This window comes from Peromyscus maniculatus, chromosome 18 (genome assembly GCF_049852395.1).
Source record: "Peromyscus maniculatus bairdii isolate BWxNUB_F1_BW_parent chromosome 18, HU_Pman_BW_mat_3.1, whole genome shotgun sequence".
Lineage (NCBI taxonomy): Eukaryota > Metazoa > Chordata > Mammalia > Rodentia > Cricetidae > Peromyscus > Peromyscus maniculatus.
This window is the reverse complement of record NC_134869.1, coordinates 42,932,897-42,956,240: the sequence shown is the minus strand read 5'-3', so window position 1 is coordinate 42,956,240 and position 23,344 is coordinate 42,932,897. Positions and strand designations below refer to the sequence as shown.

Genomic DNA, 23,344 nt, shown 5'->3' with positions numbered 1-23,344 from the left:
CACTTCCTGGTATTAAAGGCATGTGTTACCAGGCTTGGCTGTTTCCAGTGTGGCTTTGAACTCACAGAGATTCAGACGGATCTCTGCCTCTGGAATGCTAGGGTTAAAGGCGTGTGTGCCACCATTTTCTGGCCTCTATATGTAGTGGCTGTTCTGTTCTCTGGCCCCAGATAAGTTTATTAGGGTGCACTATATTTTTGGGGACACTGTATCACCACAGCTAAGGCTGCACCTTCACCAATGGTCTTTCCTGGTCTCTCCCAGTGCCCAGCCTCAGAAGATGGAAAGATCTCTCACACTTATTGGTTGGCAGGATTAACATAGTAAAAAAGACGATTTTACAAAGAGCAGTGTACAGTTTCAACGCAATCCTCATCAAAATCCCAACATCATTATTTTCAGTCCTGGACATGTGGGAGGTACACCTTACAATGGAGAGAATGGACCTCACAGGAATGCCTTGGCATTCATGGTGATGGATTCCAAGCTAAGACCTGTGGTAAGACTGAAATGCTAGAGCCGACCAGCAGGGATGCACGGCTCTTCCTAGACCCCAGTGTGCTTTAGAAAAGAAATGATCTAGTTCTCTTTACCTGTGTGTATGCGTGCCATGAGGGTGCAGGTCCCCAAAGAGGCTAGGAGTAGGGTTTACAGTGGTTGTGAGCCACCTAGTGTGGGTGCCGGCAACTGAATTGGGTGCTCTGAAAGGACAGTAAATGTTCATAACTACTGAGTCGTCTCTCCAGCCACAGACACTGGTTTCTCTCCCCTTCATCTAAATCTTCATCTTCCCTCAATTAAAGGACAGAATTTTGTGTAAGCATGGGAGCCAGTCCGGGTCATGAAAGCCTGGGTTCTCTCTCTGCCCATTTCTTTATCTCCCCGATCCCTCTTCATTGTGATTCCTGCGGGATGTGACATTCTGTACCTCATCCTAGAACTCCCCATGAACAGTCCTATGGGGTCCAGACTCTGACCCTGCCTTCAGTCCCCTGAAGGGAAATGCCTTCCCGTTTGTCCTGCCGGGATGTACAGGGAACTAACACCTTTCCAGTAGGTGTGATTCAGGCTCTGGGTGCCTGGGGAGTTCAGTTATCTTGTCATCTCTGTGGTCCTTGTTCAACCGAGACTTTCCTATTTGAGCGCGTGTCTGAGGAGTCTGGAATCTACGTGTGTGCAAGAAAGGTTCAGAGCAGGGAGGACAATGATGGCACCCGAGCCTGATGTCGGGAACAAGCAAGTCTTAGTGTGTGAGGACCAGCACCCGGCTGTTAACTGTAACCACCTGTGAAAAAAAATCAAAATCAAAAAGCAGATCATATACGTCCAACACATAGTGGCGTGGGATGTACATTGCCACTTTAAAACTTAGGGGAGGGAGCAGAGTGAGGAAATACTGTGCCAAAGCAAGACCGAAACCGGCTGGGCAAACTCCAAACTCTGCTTCTCCACACTGATGTCAAACGTTCATCGGGACTCCAACTCTGTTCAGCTTCGTGGACTGCAACCCACTTCTTTCTCTGGGACTGGTTCCAATCCCTGTTAGCACCTCTCCAAAGAAGGTATCCCACGACTCTGGCATGTCTAACATTTTAGATAATTAGAAAATTTCAACTGTCAAATATCTGGGATCCATTCATGATCTTCTCCAAAGGGCTTGTAGCGTGGAATCCTGATACGTCTTAACAATAAAAACCCAGAGTCAGATATTGAGGGTGAAAGCTGAAAGATCAGAAGCAGAGCAGCCAGCCACCAGAGAGACTTCTTCTACGTAGTTTCAGATGAATGATGGGGGATCCTGTGTCTATGAATCCTCAGGATGAATGGGCCTGAGATCCTGTCTCGTCTCCACCTCCCTAGTGCTGTGATTAAAGGCGGGGTACCTCCCATGTGCTGGGATCATAGGAATGGCCCTCACAAGTGCTGGCATCAAAGGCTTGAGCCACCACTGCTCCAGCTCTGTTTCTCTTTTAGACTGGTTCAATGTCATGTGCCCCAGCGTGCCCTTGAACTCCTGAACTTCCTGCTTCCTTCTCCCAAGGCTGGATTTAAAGGTGTGAGCCACCACTGTCTGCCCTCTGTGGTTAACTAGTGGCTAGCTCTGCCCTCTGGTCTCCAGGAAAGCTTTATTGTGAGAACACAAACAAAATATGACACCACAGGCTTAAGTCACTTCCCCAGCTCCACCCTCTGCAGCACACACAGCTCATCTTCTAGACTCTGGCTGGCTCCACTCCAGTGCTGCTGCTGTTCTTGGTGGTCACCCCATGGCACTGGCGTCTCCAAAACCCTGGGGTCTTCTGCTGCAGCTGGGCTGTGCTTCACCAGTAGTCTCTCATGGGATCTCCTTACAGTGCCAAGCTCAACTCCTCTGCACGACCCCTCCATCCTGGGTCTTCAACTGCCACTGAGGCTGCACCTGCACCAATGGCCTCTCCTGGCCTCTCCCAGTGCCAAGCCTCAGCTGCCCTCCATGACCCCTTCATGCCTTCAAAACCAGTACTACCTGGATGATGCTTACACATGACCAAGGACAGCTGCCAGCACAACCTTGGCCACCTCTGGAACACATTTCTATGTACGTCCAGGAAACACCTCCCAGAAGATTTCACCTCAGTGATGCTGGTCTCTTCTTCTTCTTCTTTTTTTAATATTTTATTTATTGTTTACTCATTTTTATTTCATGTGCACAGGTGTTTTGCTTGCATGTATGTCTGTGTGAGGGTGTCAGATTCCCTAGAACTGGAGTTACAGACAGTGGTAAGATGCCATGTGGGTGCTGGGAATTGAACCCAGGTCCTCTGGTAGAGCAGCCAGTGCTCTTTACCGCTGAGCCATCTCTTCAGCTCCCAGCTGGTCTCTTCTTAAACACTGCTAATTTCTTAGCTCCAGACGACCAGCATCAAGTATTCCAGCAAAGCAAAATTTTGCTTTAGTCGTCCTGGTATCTTGTTAATCACAGCTGATTCTTCAGCCCTAGCTAACCAGAACCACAGAATATTAACTCCTTTCTTCTATCCTTAACTCTAAAGCCAGAACCCCGTGGCCAAAGCTGCCAAGTTCTGCTACTTCCTGGGGCTTGAAGATGACCCCCTTGTTTGATTACATCTTCACCAGCTTAATGTTCTATGTTTTCCTTCAGTGCCTAAGCTTGGTTGTCCTAGAACTTGCTCTTTAGACTAGGCTGGGCTTGAACTCACAGAGATTTACCTGCCTCTGCCTGCCTCTGCCTGCCTCAGCCTCGGGAGTGCTAGTATTAAAGGCATGTGCCATGGTGGCCTGAGACCATCATTCTCTTTTTTTCCACTTCTTAATCCTTCTATCTCCTTGATCAGAGGATGTAGCTCCATTCCACTTCCTGGTGCCCCTTTTCCCCTCAAATATTTCTCCTTGGTCAGCTTGCTCCTTTCATTATGTATCTTCATTAGAGTTTCCACTAATAACCACACGACAGAGCCTATACTTGGCTGTTTTTTGAAATTTCTTCTGCCAACAGAATTAATCCAAAACTCTTTTCTTTAGTCTCAGGCAGACTCTTTGGACCAAGGCAAAAGGCAACCTCTTCCTTAACCAAAATATCGCAAGAATGATTTCTAGGCCACATACTAGAATTCTTCTCTGAAACCTCTTGACTGAGCCCCCCAGAGTTCAAATCACTCTTAGCACCACTGTCTCCCAATGCTCCTACTAGTGTGGCCCATTAAGCAGTGCTTAAAGCATTCCACTGCTTTCCAAACCCAAAGCACCAAAGTCCAAATTCCTCCAGACAAACACACAGTCAGGCCTATCAGAACAATACCCCGTTACTGGTGCCAACTTCTGTCTTAGTTAGGGTTTCTTTGCTGTGGAGAGACTCCATGACCACTGCAACTCTTATAAAGAAAACAGTTAATTGTGGTGCCTCTCCTACAGTTCAGAGGTTCAGGTCATGGAGGGAGCATGGCATGCAAGCAGGCATGGTGCTGGAAAAACAGCCATGTGTCCTGCAGCTTGACTCACAGGCAACAGGAAGTTAACTGACACACTGGGTGGTATCCTAAGCATAGGAAACCTCAAAGCCCGCCCCCACAGTGACATACTTCCTCCAACAAGGACACACCCACTCCAACAAAGCCACACCTCCTAGTAGTGCCACTCCCTATGAGATTATGGGACTAAAGGGATTATGGGGGCCAATTACATTCAAACTACCACAGCCACCCTGTAGGTGGAATCCTGAACTGAATAAAAAACGAGAGGGCAAGCATATCACCAACCTTCATTTCTCTCTGCTTCGTGCAGAAGTCATTCGGCCAGGCAACTCATGCTTTTGCTGTCGTGAGGGGCAAAACCTCACGACCCTCAGATCCTGAGCTGGAACCAACCCTTCATCCTTAACCACAAGAACAGTTGTATCCCTGAAGTTCTTGTGTCAGGGAGACGAAAGTGACTTCCGCCTGAGAGGGACCTGACCCCGGAAGCAGGGTCAGGCCCGTGCCTGGTGCAGGAACCAATGGCAAAACTCTACACAGTGTTTGAGGAGTTTGCTGAGTTCCATTTTGCTGGGAAAGTAGGCAGGGAAAACTGCCTGGTGTCAATGAGAAGCAGTCCTGGTTGTGAGAAGTCAAGATGGCTACAGTCATGTCAAGCTAAACAGAGCTGGGGAAGGGCTATCCAAGGCTTCCTTTCAGCAGTGGTGGGAGTTTCCTTCACGGGCATTCCCAGACCCCATTCCCTCTGTTTCCAGTTTTGTTCATGTCCTGTTTTTTTTTTTTTTTTTTTTTTTTAAATCAGCGTAACACAAGTTATCAGGGAGGAGGAACCTCACTTGAGAAAAACGCTGCCATCAGATTGTCTGTAAGGAAGTGGTTCTCAACCTGTGGGTCACGACCCTGTTGGGGTTGGCCTACCCCTTCACAGGGGTCACATATTAGATATCCCGCATATCACATATTTATATCATGCTTTATAACAGTAGCAAAACTATAGTTATGAAGTAGCAAAGAAGTGATTTTATGGTTTGGGGTCAGCACAACAAGAACAACTGTATTAAAGAGTTGCAGCATTAGGAAAGCTGAGAACCACGGCTGTAGGGCATTTTCTTGAGTAGTGATTGGTATGGGAGGGCCCAGGCAGTGTCCTCCCTGGGCAGATGATGCTGGGTGGTGTAAGAAAGCAGGCTGTGCCAGTTACGGGAAGCAAGGCAGTAAGCAGTGGTCCTCCATGGCCTCTGCTTCATTTCTAATGCCTCCATTCCTTCATGATCGGCCGTAAACTCTGAGTCGTGAAATCCCTTTCCTCCACAAGTTTCGTTTAGTCATGGTGTTTATCACAGCAATAAGCAGAAAACTAGGATGGATTATGTTTGTAACACGAATCTTAAAAGGTTTTATTAAAAAAAAAACCTCGGGAGCTAGATATTGGGGTGAACACTGAAAGGTCAGAGAAATACAGCAGGTCACAGCTAACCTCACCTTGCCAACAGATCCTGTTTCCTTAGACTGAAAACCTCCGAGTCCTCACCCTAACGGATCTCAGCTGAACTGCTGCTAAAAGCCTAAAATCTTAACCAGCTTTGGTTCCTGGTTTTCATGCCTTATACACCTTTCTGCTTTCTGCCATCACTTCCTGGGATTAAAGGCATGAGTCACCATGCCTGGCTGTTTCCAGTGTGGCTTTGAACTCACAGAGATCTGGTTGGATCTCTGCCTCAAGAATGCTAGGATTAAAGGCGTGTGTGCCACCATTTTCTGGCCTCTATGTCTATCTAGTGGCTGTTCTGTCCTTTGACCCCAGATAAATTTATTAGGATGCACAATTTATTGGGGGACAAAATATCACCACAATGTTTGAGGGCAGAATTCACATTTAGGGTTCCCCACTCCCCAGTCCAGACAATATTTCTCTGGGAAGGAGACTGGTGTCTTCTTGTGTAGCTGGAGTTTTCCTGCCCTGCCCACAGTCAGGACAAATCTTTGTCAACCGCCAGTCCCACAGCCGCTCAGACCCAACCAAGTAAACACAGAGACTTATATTGCTTACAAACTGTATGGCCGTGGCAGGCTTCTTGCTAACTGTTCTTATAGCTTAAATTAATCCATTTCCATAAATCTATACCTTGCCACGTGGCTTACCGGCATCTTTACATTCTGCTTGTCCTGGTGGTGGCTGGCAATGACCCCTTCTGCCTTCCTGTTCTCTCTTTTCTCCTCTCTGTTAGTCCCACCTATACTTCCTGCCTAGCCACTAGTCAGTATTTTATTTATTCACCAATCAGAGCAACACATTTGCCATACAGAGCATCCCTCAGCATTCTTGCCCGATCCTTTGGCTTTTTCCTGTGGTCCTGCAGGAAATGATAGTCAGTTTGCTGAGTACTGCAGTCGATGAAGAAAAGTAGGTTAAGGGGGGAATTTTGCTGTAAAAGTGTCTATAGTCCAAGTGTACATTCCCAATGGCAGTCTACCTGTGTTCAGATGTGCCTTGTAGCACACAAGGAGACTGAGCCTGGTCCTTGACTGGTAAGGCCTCTGAGTCATTTGGCACTGATGGATCTGATATGTGCTCAGGAGGGCAGAGGGGAGTAGACCAATTAGGGAGGTGTTGCTAAGTGGGAGGTGCCAAAGGACATTTGTTTATCAGCACAGAAAACTAACCAGAGAAGTGGAGCAGGATCTAAAACAGAAGAAGAATGTTCTAGAAAAGAGTGACCAGAGAGGAACACTAGGCATCCTTGCCAGAAGCCTGAAGGACACCCTGCCTAGCACTGACCTTTGTGTTTGTATTTCTCCTGTCTAAAATCTGGCCAGGTTCATTTTTTTCTGAGAGAGTCTGGTTTGTCCTTTGCAAGCCATGTGGCTCTACCTGGTGGTTCTCCTGGGCCTGTGGAACCTCCTGCGCTTGTTCAGGGAGAGGCAGGTGGTGAGCCATCTCCAAGACAAGCATGTCTTCATCACGGGCTGTGACTCGGGCTTTGGGAACCTGCTGGCCAGACAGCTGGACAGGAGAGGCATGAGGGTGCTGGCTGCATGTCTGACAGAAAGTGGAGCTGAGGAGCTGAGGAGCAAGACATCAGACAGGCTGGAGACGGTGATCCTCGATGTCACCAAGACAGAGAGTGTTGTGGCAGCCATTCAGTGGGTGAAGGAGCGTGTTGGCAACAGAGGTACCATTGAGATTCCTGTGTGTGTCTGTTGGTTTGTCTCTCTGTGTGAAGGGGTCTCCCCTTCATATTCCCTGACAAGATTCCTGAAGGGGATTGGGGGACTTGAAGTACCAGCAGCCTCCTGCCCTCCCCTGAACATCACCTGATGTTTCTCCAGCCCCTACCTGCTGTCTCCCAAGCTCTCTGGTCTTGGTAAGAAGGTGCTTTGGGGAGGATTCACCTCATCACCTTCCTGTCTGTGCTCTGTCATCTTTTCTATGCAGAAAACCTAGACTGCTGGATGCTGGATGCCAGCTTAGAGCAGGGTCCCTTTCCAGAGGAGAGGATGGACTTGGCCCTGGGCTGTGTGCAGGGTGTCTGGGGCCGTGCTGGAGTGGATCTACTTATCACCTGCCATCCTCTGTGGAGGGAGACAAGATGGTTCCTGTGTGCAGAGCAGGCCATGACGAGCTTAGGGACTGACTGGGAAAGTGAGATACCAGGAAGGGTAACCTTTCTTTCATCAAGCTGGTGGTGTTAACTCATGGGCCAGAAGAGCAACCTGGGTTTATAAGAAACCTGAGAACAATCTGAAAACATGGTGATGGTTCAAACAGTGGAACATGTAAAGCCACAACAATTAGCCTGTAATTCAGCACCCAGTGGATAAAAAACTATCAATATTTTAATCTGTATGCATTAAAATAAATGCATTCTTTTCACTTAAAATAGTTGAGCAATTTTTACCTCCTCATTTCTTTGATAATTTTATTTTTGGGACATCGTTTCTCTGTTTCTTGACTGTTCTGGGACTTGATCCGTAGACCAAGCTGGCCTCCAACTCAGAGGTCAGCCCTCTTCTGTTTCCCAGCTGCTGGGATTAAATGTATGTGCCATCACTGCCCCGTTTGCATGGTAATATTTAATGAGGTAGAGAGACTTAACCATTTACAAAGGCCCACTCATGTACCCATATCCTGGGATCAGAAGCTGGGAAAGTTTGGTACATTTGTGTTTGTTTTAGCTTGGGTTGTTGTGATAGGACTGTGATCCTGAGCTGGCCTTGAACTCAGGATCTTTCTGCCTCAGCCCCTCTTGTACTAGGATTGCATGTGTGTGCACCATCCACATCTTGTTTCCTACCTTTATAATCATTAGCACTATTCTTTCTGGTAATCAGCTTTCCTTAGCTTGGGTTGGCGTTCTAACAATCAGATACCTCAGTTAAGCAGTTTGCATTCTTCAAAAGGGCAAGGTGTGGGTTTGGACTGAGGTGACACGTGGCTTTTGGGGCGAGTCCTTCATAACCAGCAAGCACCACGGCAGCCTTAGCTCAAGCAGCCCCCTGCTGAGCAGGCGCGGCGGTTGGGAGACGTGCTGTTGAGGTGTATGGCACTGACGGGGTGGTGGCCTGAAGATCTGTGGTGGTGATACTAAAAGAGGCAGGTGGCGGTGTCCTGTGGATGAGTGTCAAGAGAGGGCTCTGTTTTCTGGGGCAGAGTGTGGAGCCACGCTGTAGCGCTGCCTGCTCCGGCCGGTTCTCCTTGTGTTGGGTAAGCACCTCAGGGAAATTGCTCAGCATTGATGCCGGACGTGCCAAGGCATGTAGGCCAGAAGACACCCTCGGATGCGGGTGCTGTCTATGTTGTTTTTTTTCTTTGTGTGGCTTTTGTTTGCTTGGTTTTAAAAAGCAGATCTCCCCACTGGGGTTCACAGATGTGTCGAGGATATGGGCTCCTGTCTAGGCATCTCCAGTGGCAGGAGTACCATCAAGCCACCACTGTAAGCTTTTTATGTGGCTTGTGGCGCTCCAGTGCAGGAGTTCATGCTTGGGAGGCAAGTACTACACACCCTGAGCTGTCTCCCAGTAGCCTTTCACCTGTCTTCCTTTGCCACTTGAAAGACAAAGGTAGCAGTGTGTAAACTGCTCAGAGATACCTGAAAATACAAAGGAAAGAGTAGAATATCTTCAAGGATGGGGATATTGTGTAAACACAATCATAGTTTCATGGTCTCTGGATAAACAGAGGCACACCATGTCTTCAAAATCTTAAAATCAGCAAGTGACAGTGACCGCTTCTTGCTTCCCAGGCAGGGATCTGGGCTATGAAGACCTAAAGGAGGGAGGTGTCCACGCTGTGAGCCTAGAGCCTCTGGGATGGGTCCCCAGCCCTGTGATGCCATGCTGTTCCTCATTGCGTCTACTCTCCAGTACACACATGTCTAAGTGATCTCACCTTGTTGAATGTGCATTTCACCATAACTGTACCTGCGCTGTGTGACTCTCTCTTCTTCCCACTGTCCCCAGGACTCTGGGGTCTGGTCAACAACGCTGGTATCTCCACCCCCTCGGGTCCCAATGAGTGGCTGACCAAGCAGGACTTTGCAAAGGTGCTGGATGTGAACCTGTTGGGCATGATCGAGGTGACCCTGAGCATGCTGCCCTTAGTGAGGAAGGCAAGAGGCCGTGTGGTCAACGTCTCCAGCGTCATGGGCCGAGTGTCTTTCTTTGGTGGTGGTTACTGCATCGCCAAGCATGGTGTAGAGGCCTTCTCGGACTCCCTCAGGTATTGGACAGGGATGTGGGTCTGTGAGGGAAGCATTGGCATTGGGTTTTGTATGATCATGGCCTTTATTATCCCATCATGGAGAGGACACTCTGGTTTTGGGGTTCTCTCCCTGTCTCCTTATTGGAGGTAGGTGATCATTCCCTGGGAACACATTTCCATGACTCCAGTAAGGGCAGCCTGAGACAGGGGCTAAGTTCATCTTTTCTTTGTTTTAGACAGGGCTTCACTATGTACCCTTGGCTGTCCTGGAATTCACTGTGTAGACCAGGCTGGCCTCAAACTCATACAGATCTATTTCCTGAGTGCTGGAATTAAAGGAATGTGTCAGAATGAAAGCTGTTTGCCACCATCCTGTCAAGTTCAGTAAAGAGTATCCTGCTTGGGGCTGGAGAGCTAGCTCAGCAGTTAAGAGCACTGACTGCTATCCTAGAGGACCCAGGTTTCAATTCCCAAAACCTACATGGCAGCTAACATCTGTCTGTATGTAGCTCCAAGATCTGACATCCTCACACAGATATACATGCAGGCAAAACATAATGCACACAAAAAATAGTAACTGTTAACTTCGTTGTTAACTGTTTTTTTATTATCTACAGTGGCTGCCCCCTAAGCAATGGGCTTCCACCACATGGGCCACAGTCTGAGGGGACTCTGTTCCCTCAGGCACCGACTCTTTCAAAGCTACCGAGGGAAACTTTATCTACATCTACAGAACTCACAATTTGAGGTTGAGGTGGAATTCTGCTTGCTCAGAGGAGAGGCTGAATAGCAAGTAGCTAACCTTCTCCCTTTGCTGGTGTCTTCCAAAGAACCCAGTGTCCTCTCAGCTCCCACTTAATAAATCTTTGCTTCATGTGGCTCCTCCTTACCACTTCCTGTCAGCTGCTTGCTGACTGAGCCTCCTGTCAGAGGTCAATTTTATTTAATCAAACACATCTTTGAATTGTTAACAAAAGGAGTAGGGAAAAATGAAACATACTTTATGATAATATTTCACCCATTTTTTCTAAACAAAACAAAAGGTTTTAATTTTAACATAGTAAGACTGTATACAGTAAGAACAATTATTAAGTAAGGATTACATTCACAAGGTACTGAATTCCAATTTATTTATGACTGGTAAATTTAAAGAAAATATTCCATAATCTATCCTATCTCAATGAATACAAAATTATATACCTAATTTACTTTCTATCATATCTAAGGAAAACTGAAACTATAACTGTCTAGTCTTCAACTCCATCAAAGACCCGAGAAGGATGTAATATTATATTAGCAAACAAAAAGTGCATTGCCAACAACTTCCAAAAATTCTAGAAATGACAAAGACACCTTACTGCCTAGACAGTCACCCAAAGTTCCTCTGCAACATTGGGGCATCCATCTTCAGACTATAGGCCTAGAACATATGGCAGACTTTTCTGTGAAGTAGGAAATTTGAAAGATGGTCCTGACTATATTGGCAAAGTTTGTCAGTCACTTTCCTGTGTGGCAGTTTCTTCTGTGAAGCAGGAACCCTGAAGGACCATCTTGCCTTGTTTTGACAAAGTTCAGTTGTTACTTTCCTGTGGGTCCTGCATGTCCAGTTTATACAACATACAGTCAAGCAGTCCAGGCAAGAGCAGCTTCTTGCCCAAATGGCTAGCCTTGCCACACTGAAAGCAAACTTCATAAGGAGTTTCTTCAATGCCCGTCATCTCTGATATAAATTGGTGCTTCCAGGAGCAGGTGTGTCTCATTGTTATGAAAGCCCTAAGTTAACAAAACACTTTAAATGCCATATTCCTTAGGTCTTTGAAAGGTTTGAAGACCATCCAGCTATGTAAAAATGCATCTCTGTATGATCTAGAAAGCGTACCTAACATATCTACAATTTCAGTTGTTATAAATGACTAACCACTGACCTATGTTTCTTGGTTATCCTATATAGTTTATAATAATAGCTTTCAAAAACTAGAACTTCACCCTAAATTTCCAAATGAACTGCATAGGCACAATACCTCAAAAAAAAGTAGAAACATATATACAATATGTTTCAAAAATAACAAAAAAGTAACAAAAAGTAACAAAAATAACCTTAAATTTTTAATCAATATACAAAAATTCCCCAAGCAAGAACAGAAACATCAGTGTGTTGCAACAAAAATTACCTTAAATATGTGTCAATATACAAAAGTCCTTACAAATAAAAAATATTTGCTATCAAAAAGTGGTCCTTAGTTTATAGTAGATTCAATAATCTACCCTATTATTTAAAGTAGATTCAATAATCCACCGTTCTATCTTATCACTCCTATATCTCCCCTCCTTTTTTTCAAAGAGATCCCTGAATATAATATCATTTGTATAATTTCCTCCCTTGTCAATACCAGTAACAATTAATAAACAACCCCCATTAATAACAACCATCTGTAACCCACTAAATGACCAAATACCGTTCTCTCCATATCTTAGGAATATGGGTGTCACGTCCCCAATATTATTTCCTGTTGCCTTGGGGTGATGACACCCTGAGAAAACTGAAATACTGGCCAAGTCCTGAGAAAACCAGCTGCAACATTCGTTGTCCAGTTTCTGTGTAATGGGAAAGTGCAGAGAGTATCTGAAATCCTGGCTAAACTATCCTATAAGGCTGGACCCTCTCTGCAAGCAACTTTGGAGTTTTCCTGAGCAGTTTGCAGTGTGGTACTGACTTTGGGTGGTACTTGTTCCCTTAATGGCATCACCACAACCCCTATAGAATCTGATTTTTTTAACTTATTTATTTATTTATTTTGGTTTGTTGAGACAGGGTTTCTCTGTGTAGCTTTGCACCTTTCCTGGATCTCGCTCTGTAGCCCAGGCTGGCCTTGAACTCACAGAGATCCGCCTGGCTCTGCCTCCCGAGTGCTGGGGTTAAAGGCGTGCGCCACCACCGCCCGGCTTAAACTTATTTATTTTATGTGCATTGGTGTGAAGGTGTCAGATTCTAATCTTCTACCATCCCTATAGAATCCAATCTTCTATTAGAGACCTCAAGGATCACTGCTATGACTGGTTATTGTTCACTGTTGAAAACTTAAACATTTTAAATGTCATACACAGAATAGTCTTATAAATTTAGAGCTAATAGTTATGTCTATAAAAAGTTTTTAAATAGTTAAAATAAAACCAAAGAATTATGAGATTATTGGCAATAGAAAAGTCCCTAAATTTTGGTTTTCTTCTGTCCAACATCAGGTGGCTCTTCTGACAGAGACAGAGATTTTGGATTTTCCTTTAACAAACATGTTTGGGTTTAGAGAAGGAAAGAGCCATGCTCCAACCCTGAAGCCAGCTTTAAATTTTAATAAATTGGGACTACAAAAAGACCATTTGCCTTTTATAGTTGTAAAGGACAACAAAAACAAATATTTAGGAAGACTTATGAAATTTTTTTTCTTCTTTTTTATTTGAGACACGTTTTTCCGTGTAGTTTTGGTACCTGTCCTGGATCTCACTCTGTAGACCAGGCTGGCCTTGAACTCACAGAAACCTGACTGTCTATGCCTCCAAAGTGCTGGGATTAAAGGCGTGCACCACCGCCATCTGGCTACTTATTAAATTTTATCCTGTTAGAAATATACTATACCATTAGGCCAATTTAACTCATAGCTATCTCCCCTCATCATCAGGAAGGTTCTCCTGTTCAAAGCTAATCTTTATCAATCTTGATGGTATCCATGGTTTTTCTTCTCCTGTAGAAACAAAAGCAAAACCTCTCCCACAATGTAACATATATCCTGTTTTCCATTCTGAGTTTAATACATCTTAAAAATATATAGGTTGATTTAATTCATCAGTTTTTTCTATTATCCTATGTTTCTCTGCAGTTGTTGTTCCTTTTTCATTAGCATTTAAGAAATTTAAAGTTAAGAAAGCATTGTGTACTCTATCACTGGGTGTCTTTATTACTACCTTCTGTTTATTAATCATTTCTTTTAAAGTTTGATTAGACCTTTCTATAACTGCTTGTCCTGTGAGTTTGTGTCGTATATCTGTAATATGCTTTATGTTACAATATTCAAAAAACTGGTTCATTTTACTAGACACCAATGCTGGAGCACTGTCAGTCTTCATTTGTACAGGTATCCCCGTCATGGCCATTACTTCTAATAGATGTATAATTACAGATTTAGCCTTTTCAGAACTCAAAGCAGTAGCCCATTGAAATCCAGAATCTGTATCTATGGTATGGTGTACTTATTTTAATTTTCCAAATTCTGCAAAATGAAACACACCCATTTGCGAAATTTCATTTCTTTGAGTACCCTTTGGGATACTTCCTGCAGGTAATGGAGTTTGGTTACATAAGGAACAAGTAGGACATTTTCTTATAATTTCCTTGGCTTGTTGCCAAGTGATGGAAAAAAATCCCTTTTTAAACCCTTGCTATTGACATGATTTTTTTTAATGAAACTCTGAGGCCTCTAGCACATTTCCTATTAATAACTAATCAATTTCATCATTATCTTGTGCTAGAGAGCCTGGTACACCTGTATGAGATCTGATATATATACACACACATATATATATATATATATCTGATATATATATACATATGTATATATATACATATATATATGATAATTCCTATTCCTATTTCCTATAATTATATAAATAATGAAGTTAATTCTGACTTACTAGGAATAAGTTTCAATATGTAAGACATCTCTGTCTGCATATTGAGAGTCAGTAATTATAATAAGAGGTTCTGAAAAGTCTAATAATACCATGAGAATAGCATATAATTCTGATTTCTGAACTGAATCATAAGGGCTTTGAGCCATTTTACTTATTTTTCCTGATTTATAACCTGCCTTTTCTGATTTATTTACATCAGTATAGAATTTAGAGGCTCCAGAAATTGGGGTACCTTTTACTATGTGAGGTAAAATCCAATTCATTTTTTTATAAGCTGAAATCTCTTGCTTTTTGGATAATTGTTACTTATCTCTCCCCCAAAAAATTTTCAAGCTCTTTACCAATCTTAATTTTCTACTCATAATGAAGCAGTTTCAGCATTACTAAGAGGAACTATAATTTCTGCTGGCTCCATTCCTGTCAATTGATGAAGTCTTAATTTTCCTTTTAGAATAAACTCAGGAAACTTTTTCACACATATCTTTAATTTTTCACTCTATATGTGTTGTAAAAATATCCACTCTAATATTGTATCTTTCCTCTGCATTAAAATCTCTGTAGGGGAATGCATAGAGGGTAAAATACCAGAAAGAAATCAAGTTCCAGATCCAAATGATCCATGGGAGCATCCTGTAATTTCCTTTCCACCAAAGCCAATTCTCTCTCAGCTTGAGCAGATAATTCCCTTGGACTATTTAAGTCCTTGTCACCTTTGAAGACTTGGAACAAACTACTCAGTTCTGGATTTGTTACTCCAATAGTGGATTGTAGATGGGCAACATCTCCCAATAGTTTTTGAAAGTGATTGAGAGTCCACAATTGATCTCTTCTGATTTGTACCTTTTGGGCTTGAATTTTTTGTAAACCTATTTAATAGCCCAAGTAAGTAATTAATACAAAAGAATCTCCTCTTGGTACTTTTTCAGAAGCAAGTTGTAATTCCCAGCAAGGCAAAATTTTCTTTACTTCTTTATACATTTTCTCTAAAGTATCTACATTTGAATCAGCTAGTAAAATATCATCCATGAAATGGTAAATTATAGATTGAGGAACCGTACATAAATTATTTCCAATGACTGTCTAACAAAATATTGGCACAGGGTAGGGCTGTTTAACATCCATTGTGGGAGAACCTTCCATTAATATGTATGTCTTAACAGGCTGAGAATTATTATAAGTAGGCACCATAAGGGCAAATTTTTCTCTATCCCTTTCTTGTTAAGGTATAGTGAAGAAGCAATCTTTTAAATAAATAACTATAACAGGCCATCCTTTAGGTAATAGAGAAGGCAGGGGAATTCCAGATAGTAAAGAGACCATCGGCTTAATCACTTTATTAATAGTTCTTAGTTTTGTTACCATTCTCCATTTTCCAGGTTTCTTTTTAATGACAAATACAGGAGAATTCTAAGGACTGGTTGATTCTTCAATATGTTGAAATTTAACTGTTCCTGTACCAGCTGTTCTAAGGTCTATAATTTTTCTGATGTCAAAGGCCATTGCTCATCCAAACAGGCTTGTCAGTCAGCCATTTTAAAGTTAGGGCTGTTGGTACCTTTGAAATACCAACAGCTGTGGTGCCCTGCTTATGTTCAGCTTGAATGGTCTGTGACTGTCCTTGATAGTATCTTTTGGTATTTCTCTTGGAAGCATTCCTTATTTTATAGTTTGTTTCTGAATTTGTGGGAATGTTAATCTGAGTATTCCATTGCTGTATTAAATCACACCCCCATAAATTCATTGCTATATTAGCCACATATGGCTTTTTTTCCCTCTCTGTCCTTCTGGCCCTATACATTCAACCCATCTTGCACTTTGTTTTACTTGAGACAAACTGCCAATTCCTAAAAGCTAAACATTTACTTCTTGAAGAGGCCAACCTGGATGCCATGGTTTTGGTACAATTATTGTTACATCTGCACCTATGTCTACCAAACCCTCAATTTTTATGCCATTTATTTGTATTTTTAACTTTGGTCTTTGATCATTTATAGAAGTTTGCCAAAATATTTGCTTTATGGTTTCTCTTGAAAAATTTGTTCTATCTTCTAAAGCTGTTTTGGCATCCAGATCAGTATGGTTTTTAACAACAGGCATTAAATCATTTAATCATTTTGTGGAGGATTTTCCCCAGTGCTAGCAGGAAATGATTGAACTACATTTGATATTGGGGCCTGTGAGAGGCCCTGCCAAGTATTTCCTGATGTCAAAGGATTATCCTGCCTGTCTCTTGTTTGTTTACAATCATTAGTCCAGTGCTGGCCTTTGCCATACCTTCTGCATACTCCAGAAGGCTGAGGCCTTCTGTTTGAATGATTTTTAGAATAAACATCATTTCTAGGAGCACCTTGACTACACTCCCTTCTCAGATGACCTTGTCTACCACAATTAAAATACCTAACATTTTGACTTTTCTTCATATTTTCAGAAAGCAGTGCTCCTATCCAAGTATCATCATTAAAAGTATAGGAGCTAGTATTGACTGTATTTCTGATCCATTCTTCTATGGGTGCCGATCTTGCTCTTAAAGGCCTAATAACCATTTTATATTCTGCATTAGCATTTTCAAAAGCCAAAGTTTCAATTAATATTTGTCTAGAGACTGGATCAGATATCATTCTATTTTATACCTGATGTTAATCTGTGTATAAAAAAAACAGTGGAAGTTTCTTTTGGGACTTCTGTGATTTTAGTAGATAATTCAATCCTCTTTCCTGATTCTTCAACCCTGTCCCAAGCATTCAAAGCTGCTAGATGACATAGAATCAGGGTGTTATCATCTAACATACACTGTCTTTCTAAATCAGCATACTGACCCTCACCAAGAATTTGGTCTTGGGAAATCTCATGATTTCTATCTCTACCTCATTGTTCCAGGGCCCTGGCTTCTTCTCTTCATCAAGTTCTCCATTGTAATTGAGGACCAGCTTCTAATACTGCTAAAACTAAATCCTTACAGTCTTCTGGAATAATTTTTTTCCTAGTTGTCCATGAATTTAACATCTGCATGACAAAGGGTAAATGCATACCAAATGAAAGCACTGCTTCCTTAAATCTCTTTAAGGCTAATATATCTATGGGACTCCAATTAACCTGTGCATAGCCTTGGGGATATGTATCATCTGGTGGTTGTTGTTGAACAGTAACTGGATGTATTCAAGTTGGTATTCTAATAACTTTAGGTCATTCCTCTCCAGTTTCACAATGCAATGGTGTGAATTCTGCTCTAAATTCCTCGGTCTGTGTCTGAGCATTTTTCTTCTTTTTCATTAGTATATCTTTCCAAGGCCTGCATCCTATTAATCCACTTGTCATATGTAGCACACACACACAAAACCCACCAATGCTATTATTGATAAGATATTAATTATCATACTGACAGTAATTATTATTGGTATTATATCAGTGTCAGTTAAATCATTTATCTTCCCATATTCTAACTTCAAGCCAGCTAAGGTAGCAGTATAGAGAGCCCTAGCACCCTACATGGTTAAGTTTCCCATTCTTAATGTAGAAAAAAATTTCTTTTAAACTCTCTCCTATTCTCCTAAAGGATTTCCCAAATCTCTCACCAATTCTGCTGACCTCTCCAGGCAAGTGGCAGCTGACTGCTAGGTGGAGAGGTCCAGACAGCAGATGCAGCAGAGCCGGCTGGTCTGACCCCTCCTTCCATGTGATTTTACCACCCATTGGGCACCAATTGTTCTTTTTATTATCTACAGTGGCTGCCCCTTAAGCAAAGGCTTCCACCACGAGGGTCACAGCCTGAGGGAATTCTGTTCCCACAGGCACCAACTCCTTCAAAGCTACTAAGGGAAACTTTATCTGAATCTAAAGAACTCACAATTCTAGGTTTGTGGTGGAATTCTGCTCGCTCAGAGGAGAGGCTGAATAGCAAGTAGTTAATCTTCTCCCTTTGCTGGTGTCTTCCAAAGAACCCAGTGTCTTCTTAGCTTTCACTTAAAAAATCCTTGCTTCACGTGGCTCCTCCTTACCACTTCCTGTCAGCTACTTGCTGACTCAGCCTCCTGTCAGAGGTTAATTTTATTTAATCAAACACATCTTTGAATTGTTAACAAAAGCAGTAGGAAATATATAACATACTTTAAAATAATATTTCACAACAATCTTGCTCTGGAGGAGGGTGCACAAGCAGAACATTTTTTGATGTAAAGTCAGACATATGGTAATTTGGGAAGAGTCCAGATCCTTGTGACCTTTAATGATGTTCAACTTGAGGATATCCTTGAGGTGGGCTGAGCATCTCACTCAGCTCACATAGTAGTTTCTAGACTCTTGCTAGATTTGATAGTCAACTTATTCTGGACTCACAAGAAGGCGTTCTCCCAGATCTTAAAAACTCTGGCAACTGAGAAATTGAAAGAAGAAAGAGGGAGAGGGAGAGGGAGAGGAAGAGGAAGAGGGAGAGAGAGAGGGAGAGGGAGAGGGAGAGGGAGAGGGAGAGGGAGAGGGAGGGAGGGAGGGACAGAGACAGAGACTATGGAGCCACTTGGAGTGGCTATCTCTGGTTCCTCAGTAGTTATCAGATTTGGGGCCCTATAGTAAAGGGTCCAAGAGGGAACCTAGCATCCTGGTTAGGAAGGCTGGTGGGAAAATCTGTCTGTCTCAGGCTCTAGGTGGCCATTGGCTGATGGAATGTCCTGTTGGCTGTTGACAAAAGGATGAGTCTGTGATACAGGCAGGAGGCTGCGCAGGTGAGCGCATGCAGGCACATGGGGAGCCTGAGAGTCACGGACAAGAATGTACTCCATGATCTTTGCAAGGCAAATTGGAAGAGATTGAAGCAGGGGAGCTCTCTCTGTGCCAGGTAACCTGTAGGCTGCAGGGACTGGGGTGACGGTAAATGTGAGGCAATAAGAAAGCAGCCATGGGGAGCTGACTGAGAGCTTCCTGGGACAGGTTTGGGGGCGGTGACTTAGGCAAGGGTGTCCCTTTGTACCCAGAGTGTACAGAGATGTCTTACCTGGAGTCTAGGTTTAGACCAGTGCGATGCACACACCAAACTCTTAGTGTGACATTCCAAAGCACAGAGGCAATGCCCTCGTCACAGTTTCATCCCCATCTGCTGCACAACCCAGATCCACAACTGTGACCTCTCCTCACCACAGGCTCGTGTTGGCATGTCACTGTACGCTTATTGTGAGTTCTCTTACAGATAGACATCTGAGGTCCTTGACGTCTGTCTGTCTTGCAGGAGGGAGCTCTCCTATTTTGGGGTGAAGGTGGCTATTATAGAGCCCGGAGGCTTCAAGACTTGTGTGACCAGTAGTGACAGGTTATCGTCAAGTGTGAAGATGGTGTGGGACCAGGCCAGCTCAGAAGTCAAAGAGGTCTATGGCGAGAAGTTTTTGTCATCTTGTGAGTGGATTTTGGGGACCCAAGCAAACATGAGTTTAGAATTCTTTTTTTTGGGGTGGGGAGCACAGTTTCAAGACAGGGTTTCTCTGCGTAGTTTTGTGCCTTTCCTGGAACTCACTCTGTAGCCCAGGCTGGCCTCGAACTCACAGAGATCTGCCTGGCTCTCCCTCCTGAGTGCTGGGATTAAAGGCGTGCGCCACCACCGCCTGGCATGAGTCTAGAATTCTGAGTCTCATGCTAGTGTTGAGAGCAGTCACCCCAAGGTGTTCTCAAAATGATCATGTTTAGCTCTGTTTCCTTGGTAACCAGGTGGGCATCTCACCACATAGAGAGGTCCTGGCTTCTAGAACACAGAGCGTTGTTTCATTTGAACCCCTTCTTATCATGACATGAAAATGAAGCCTGAGTCAGGGAGCAGTGATGTTCTATGGGCTTAGGCTGTTTCCCTGAACAGAGACCCAGGTGGCAAGTACGTAGGCTTCTTCCTTGAAACTGAGTGGTGTTCCTCTTGAGGACCTGGGACAGGCTAGTCTTGAGCATGGCTTCTGATGTGGGAGGCATGGGTTCCAGAGCTTTCTTCTCTGTTGGTCTAGAGCAGGGGTGGTGGAGGTCAACACCAGCTGAATCACTTCTCGTTCTGCATAGATCTGTCAGTGATAAATTTATTGGATCAAAACTGCAGTGAGGACCTCTCCTTGGTGACGGACTGCATGGAGCACGCGCTGACTTCCTGTCACCCTCGCACTCGGTACTCGGCTGGTTGGGATGCCAAGCTCTTGTTCCTTCCTGTGAGCTACCTGCCCACCTTTCTTGTGGATGTCGTTGTCTATTGGACATCCACAAAGCCTGACAAAGCTCTGTGAAGCCTACATCTGTTTCTGTAGTTGGGGGTATGTGAGTGTAGCTGAGGTCATGAATCCTTAGGAGAAGGAAGATTCCTAGGCTCAGTACAGCCTTGTCATGGGGAGCAACATCCATAGGTGCCTGACTTTTCTTCCCTCAGTATGAACATGGAAGATATGGAGCCACAGGCGAAACTGCTATGTTTAAACCATGATTCCCAATGTGGCTGGAAATAGAAAATGATCTTCCATGTCTCAGGATCAACTGTTATACTTATTTCATTATTAAAGATTTGTTTTTTATTTATCTGCATGCATATATGTCTGTATTCCATGTATGTAGGAGTAACCATAGAGTCCAGATTATTGTGTCCCCTGGAACTGGAGTTACAGGCAGTTGGGAGGTACTCACTGTGGAGTTGGGAACACAATTTGTGTCTTCTAGATGAGAAGCAATTCTCTACCAGCTGACCCTATGTCTAGACTCTTCATTTATTTTTTTTAGTTAGTTATTTTGAGACAAGATCTCACAGTGTCACACAGGTACAGCTATTGCACATCTTACTTAGGTTTGAAGCCCTGACTAGGGTCAGTGAGGGGATGTAGAAAGGACAGATAGACGCATGTACAGAAAAGCTGGCATCCAGTGGCCTGCGTGTGCTCTGATGCAGCCTCAGCTGCTTCCGCTGCGACCTGCCTCCTCAGCATGTCTGTCAGGAGAGCAAAGGGGAAGGGGCTGGCGAGTCTGCAGGAGGACTGAAGGCAGCCGTCTCAGGCTGGGACCTCCAGGAAGCTGCAGTGGCGAGTTTTGCTCACACTGATCCATCCTCCATAAACACCCAACCTCAGGCTTTGCCAGTTCTGAGCCTGACCCGGATAGGGAAAGGCTTTGCCAATTTGCCTGGGGTCTGAGGTCCTTGTCATGGCAGTGCCCATGTGAGCAGTACGCACTTACTCAGAACTCACTCGCTCAGGGCATTTTCCTTCCCTACAGCATCTCCAGTGCTGGAAATATGAGGGTGTGACACCATGCCTTGGTATTATTTTATATTTGACCAATACTTACAAACACTAATATTACACATGATAATAGACTAGCATGCAATAGTGTGGTGATATTTTATTTGTGCTCAAATGTGATATTTTATTTGTATGTTAATAAATAAAGACCTGGAGATCAGAGGTCATAGCAAGCCAGGAACAGAAGTCAGGTGGTGGTAGCCCACACCCTTAATCCGATCACATGGCAGGCAGAGTCTCTGTGTGGTCAAGGATGCAGCCAAGTGTGGTGACATGAGCCTTTAATACCAGTACCAGTCATAGAGACCTGGAGGTCTGTATAGACAGGGAGTGACGAAGAAGTCATGTGGCTGGGCTTAGAGCCAGTGACAAGACAGAACAGGAAAGCAATAAAAGCACAGGTCAGGCAGGATGAAGCTCTCTCATGTGGGAAACTACATGCAGTTCATTCAGGTCAGCCCACGTTCTCCTTGCAAAGAGAACAAGACCAGTTCATGGTGGGTCACTCCTCAATATTAGCATTCTACCAAGTTGAACAGGAGAATCTTTGTGAGTGGAAGGCAGGCCTGAATCTGAAGCCTTCTGGATTCACACTCTCTCTACACTCACAGAAACACACACACACACACACACACACACACACACACACACACACACACACACTACACAAGCAATTTTATGCACAAATCACATTTTAGAAAAACCAATGGCATTTCTCCACTGTGTAGACTGAGGTTGCACCCATCTAAGAAGTTCTTTCTTGAGCACCAAGGAAGAATAAGTACCATCCTGGGCCCCACTAGGGGAAGCCGCAGGACCAGTTCTTAGAACAGAATAGGTAATGGCTCAAGAGCCCCATGATGTGACTGAGCAAAGTGTAATTGGAAGGAAGTGTCCTGTAAGTGGTCCATGTCCATGTGTCACATGCTTGGAGGAGCTCACTGTTCTCCTTCCAGAGTTGGCCTTCCTGATCTTAGAGAGAGGAAGGGTTTATCTGGCTTACATTGCAGGACAGGAGCCCAGAGCAGGAACCTGAAGGAAATTGAAGCAGAGACCATGGAGGAGGAATACTGCTTCCTGGCTTGCTCTCCATGGCTGGTTTATCTGCTTTCTCACACAACCCAGGACCACCTGCCCAGGGTGTCACCACCCACAGAGGGCTGGCCTGTCTCACATCAATTAAAAGTCAAGAAAAAGACCCACAGACACCCCACAGGACAACCTGAGGGAGGCAATTCCTCAAGTGAGGTCCCTCTCTCCAGGTGACTATTGATTGTGTCCCATGGAGAAAAGCACACCAGCACACAGGGTCAGGGCAGAAATAGGACCAGAGCCAGAACCAAGGCAGCCACCCACTTGAAGGAAGAGTAGCCCAGCTCCAGGTCACAATTCTCTCTCTGCTGACAATCAAGGCTTAGGCCTTAAGGTAGAGCTGTAATCTGTCCACTGTTCTCCTCCTTCTCATTGAGTCAGGACCATTTTGAGCTGTTGTATAAAGGTCATCTACTCTTAAGGCATGACGTACACTTGAGAGAACGGATAAATGAAGGACTTTGCAAACTGCTCAGATTCATGAAACTGGCTTTTCTCCCCATGTCTGCCCCTCTTCTCTCTGCCCTTCTTTCCACACCTCATGGGACATGAGACCCTCTACTTCACCTACAGTCCTCCATGCAGAAATCTAAGAGATCCTGATTGGAGCACTGACTTGGGACTCTTGAGGGGAAACTACTCAGTCAGTCCCCGTG

At 44.1% G+C, this 23,344-nt stretch overlaps 1 protein-coding gene across 1 annotated transcript; it reads left to right on the top strand.

The window, feature by feature from the left end:
• Positions 1–6,627: 6,627 nt before the first annotated feature.
• LOC102927819 (retinol dehydrogenase 16-like) lies at positions 6,628–20,883 on the top strand. The gene is made up of 4 exons (XM_006998199.4): positions 6,628–7,144; positions 9,432–9,690; positions 19,571–19,734; positions 20,380–20,883. Exons 1-4 carry the CDS (start codon positions 6,832–6,834, stop codon positions 20,595–20,597), a joined length of 954 nt encoding a protein of 317 aa, XP_006998261.3. The 5' UTR covers positions 6,628–6,831; the 3' UTR covers positions 20,598–20,883.
• Positions 20,884–23,344: the final 2,461 nt, after the last annotated feature.

Excerpts from the sequence above, each read along its gene's own strand:
- LOC102927819 (XM_006998199.4), top strand. The coding sequence starts at position 6,832 with ATGTGGCTCTACCTGGTGGTTCTCCTGGGCCTGTGGAACCTCCTGCGC. Across the intron at positions 7,145-9,431 it reads GGAGCGTGTTGGCAACAGAG|GACTCTGGGGTCTGGTCAAC; the intron begins GTACCATTGAGA and ends CACTGTCCCCAG. Across the intron at positions 9,691-19,570 it reads GCCTTCTCGGACTCCCTCAG|GAGGGAGCTCTCCTATTTTG; the intron begins GTATTGGACAGG and ends TCTGTCTTGCAG.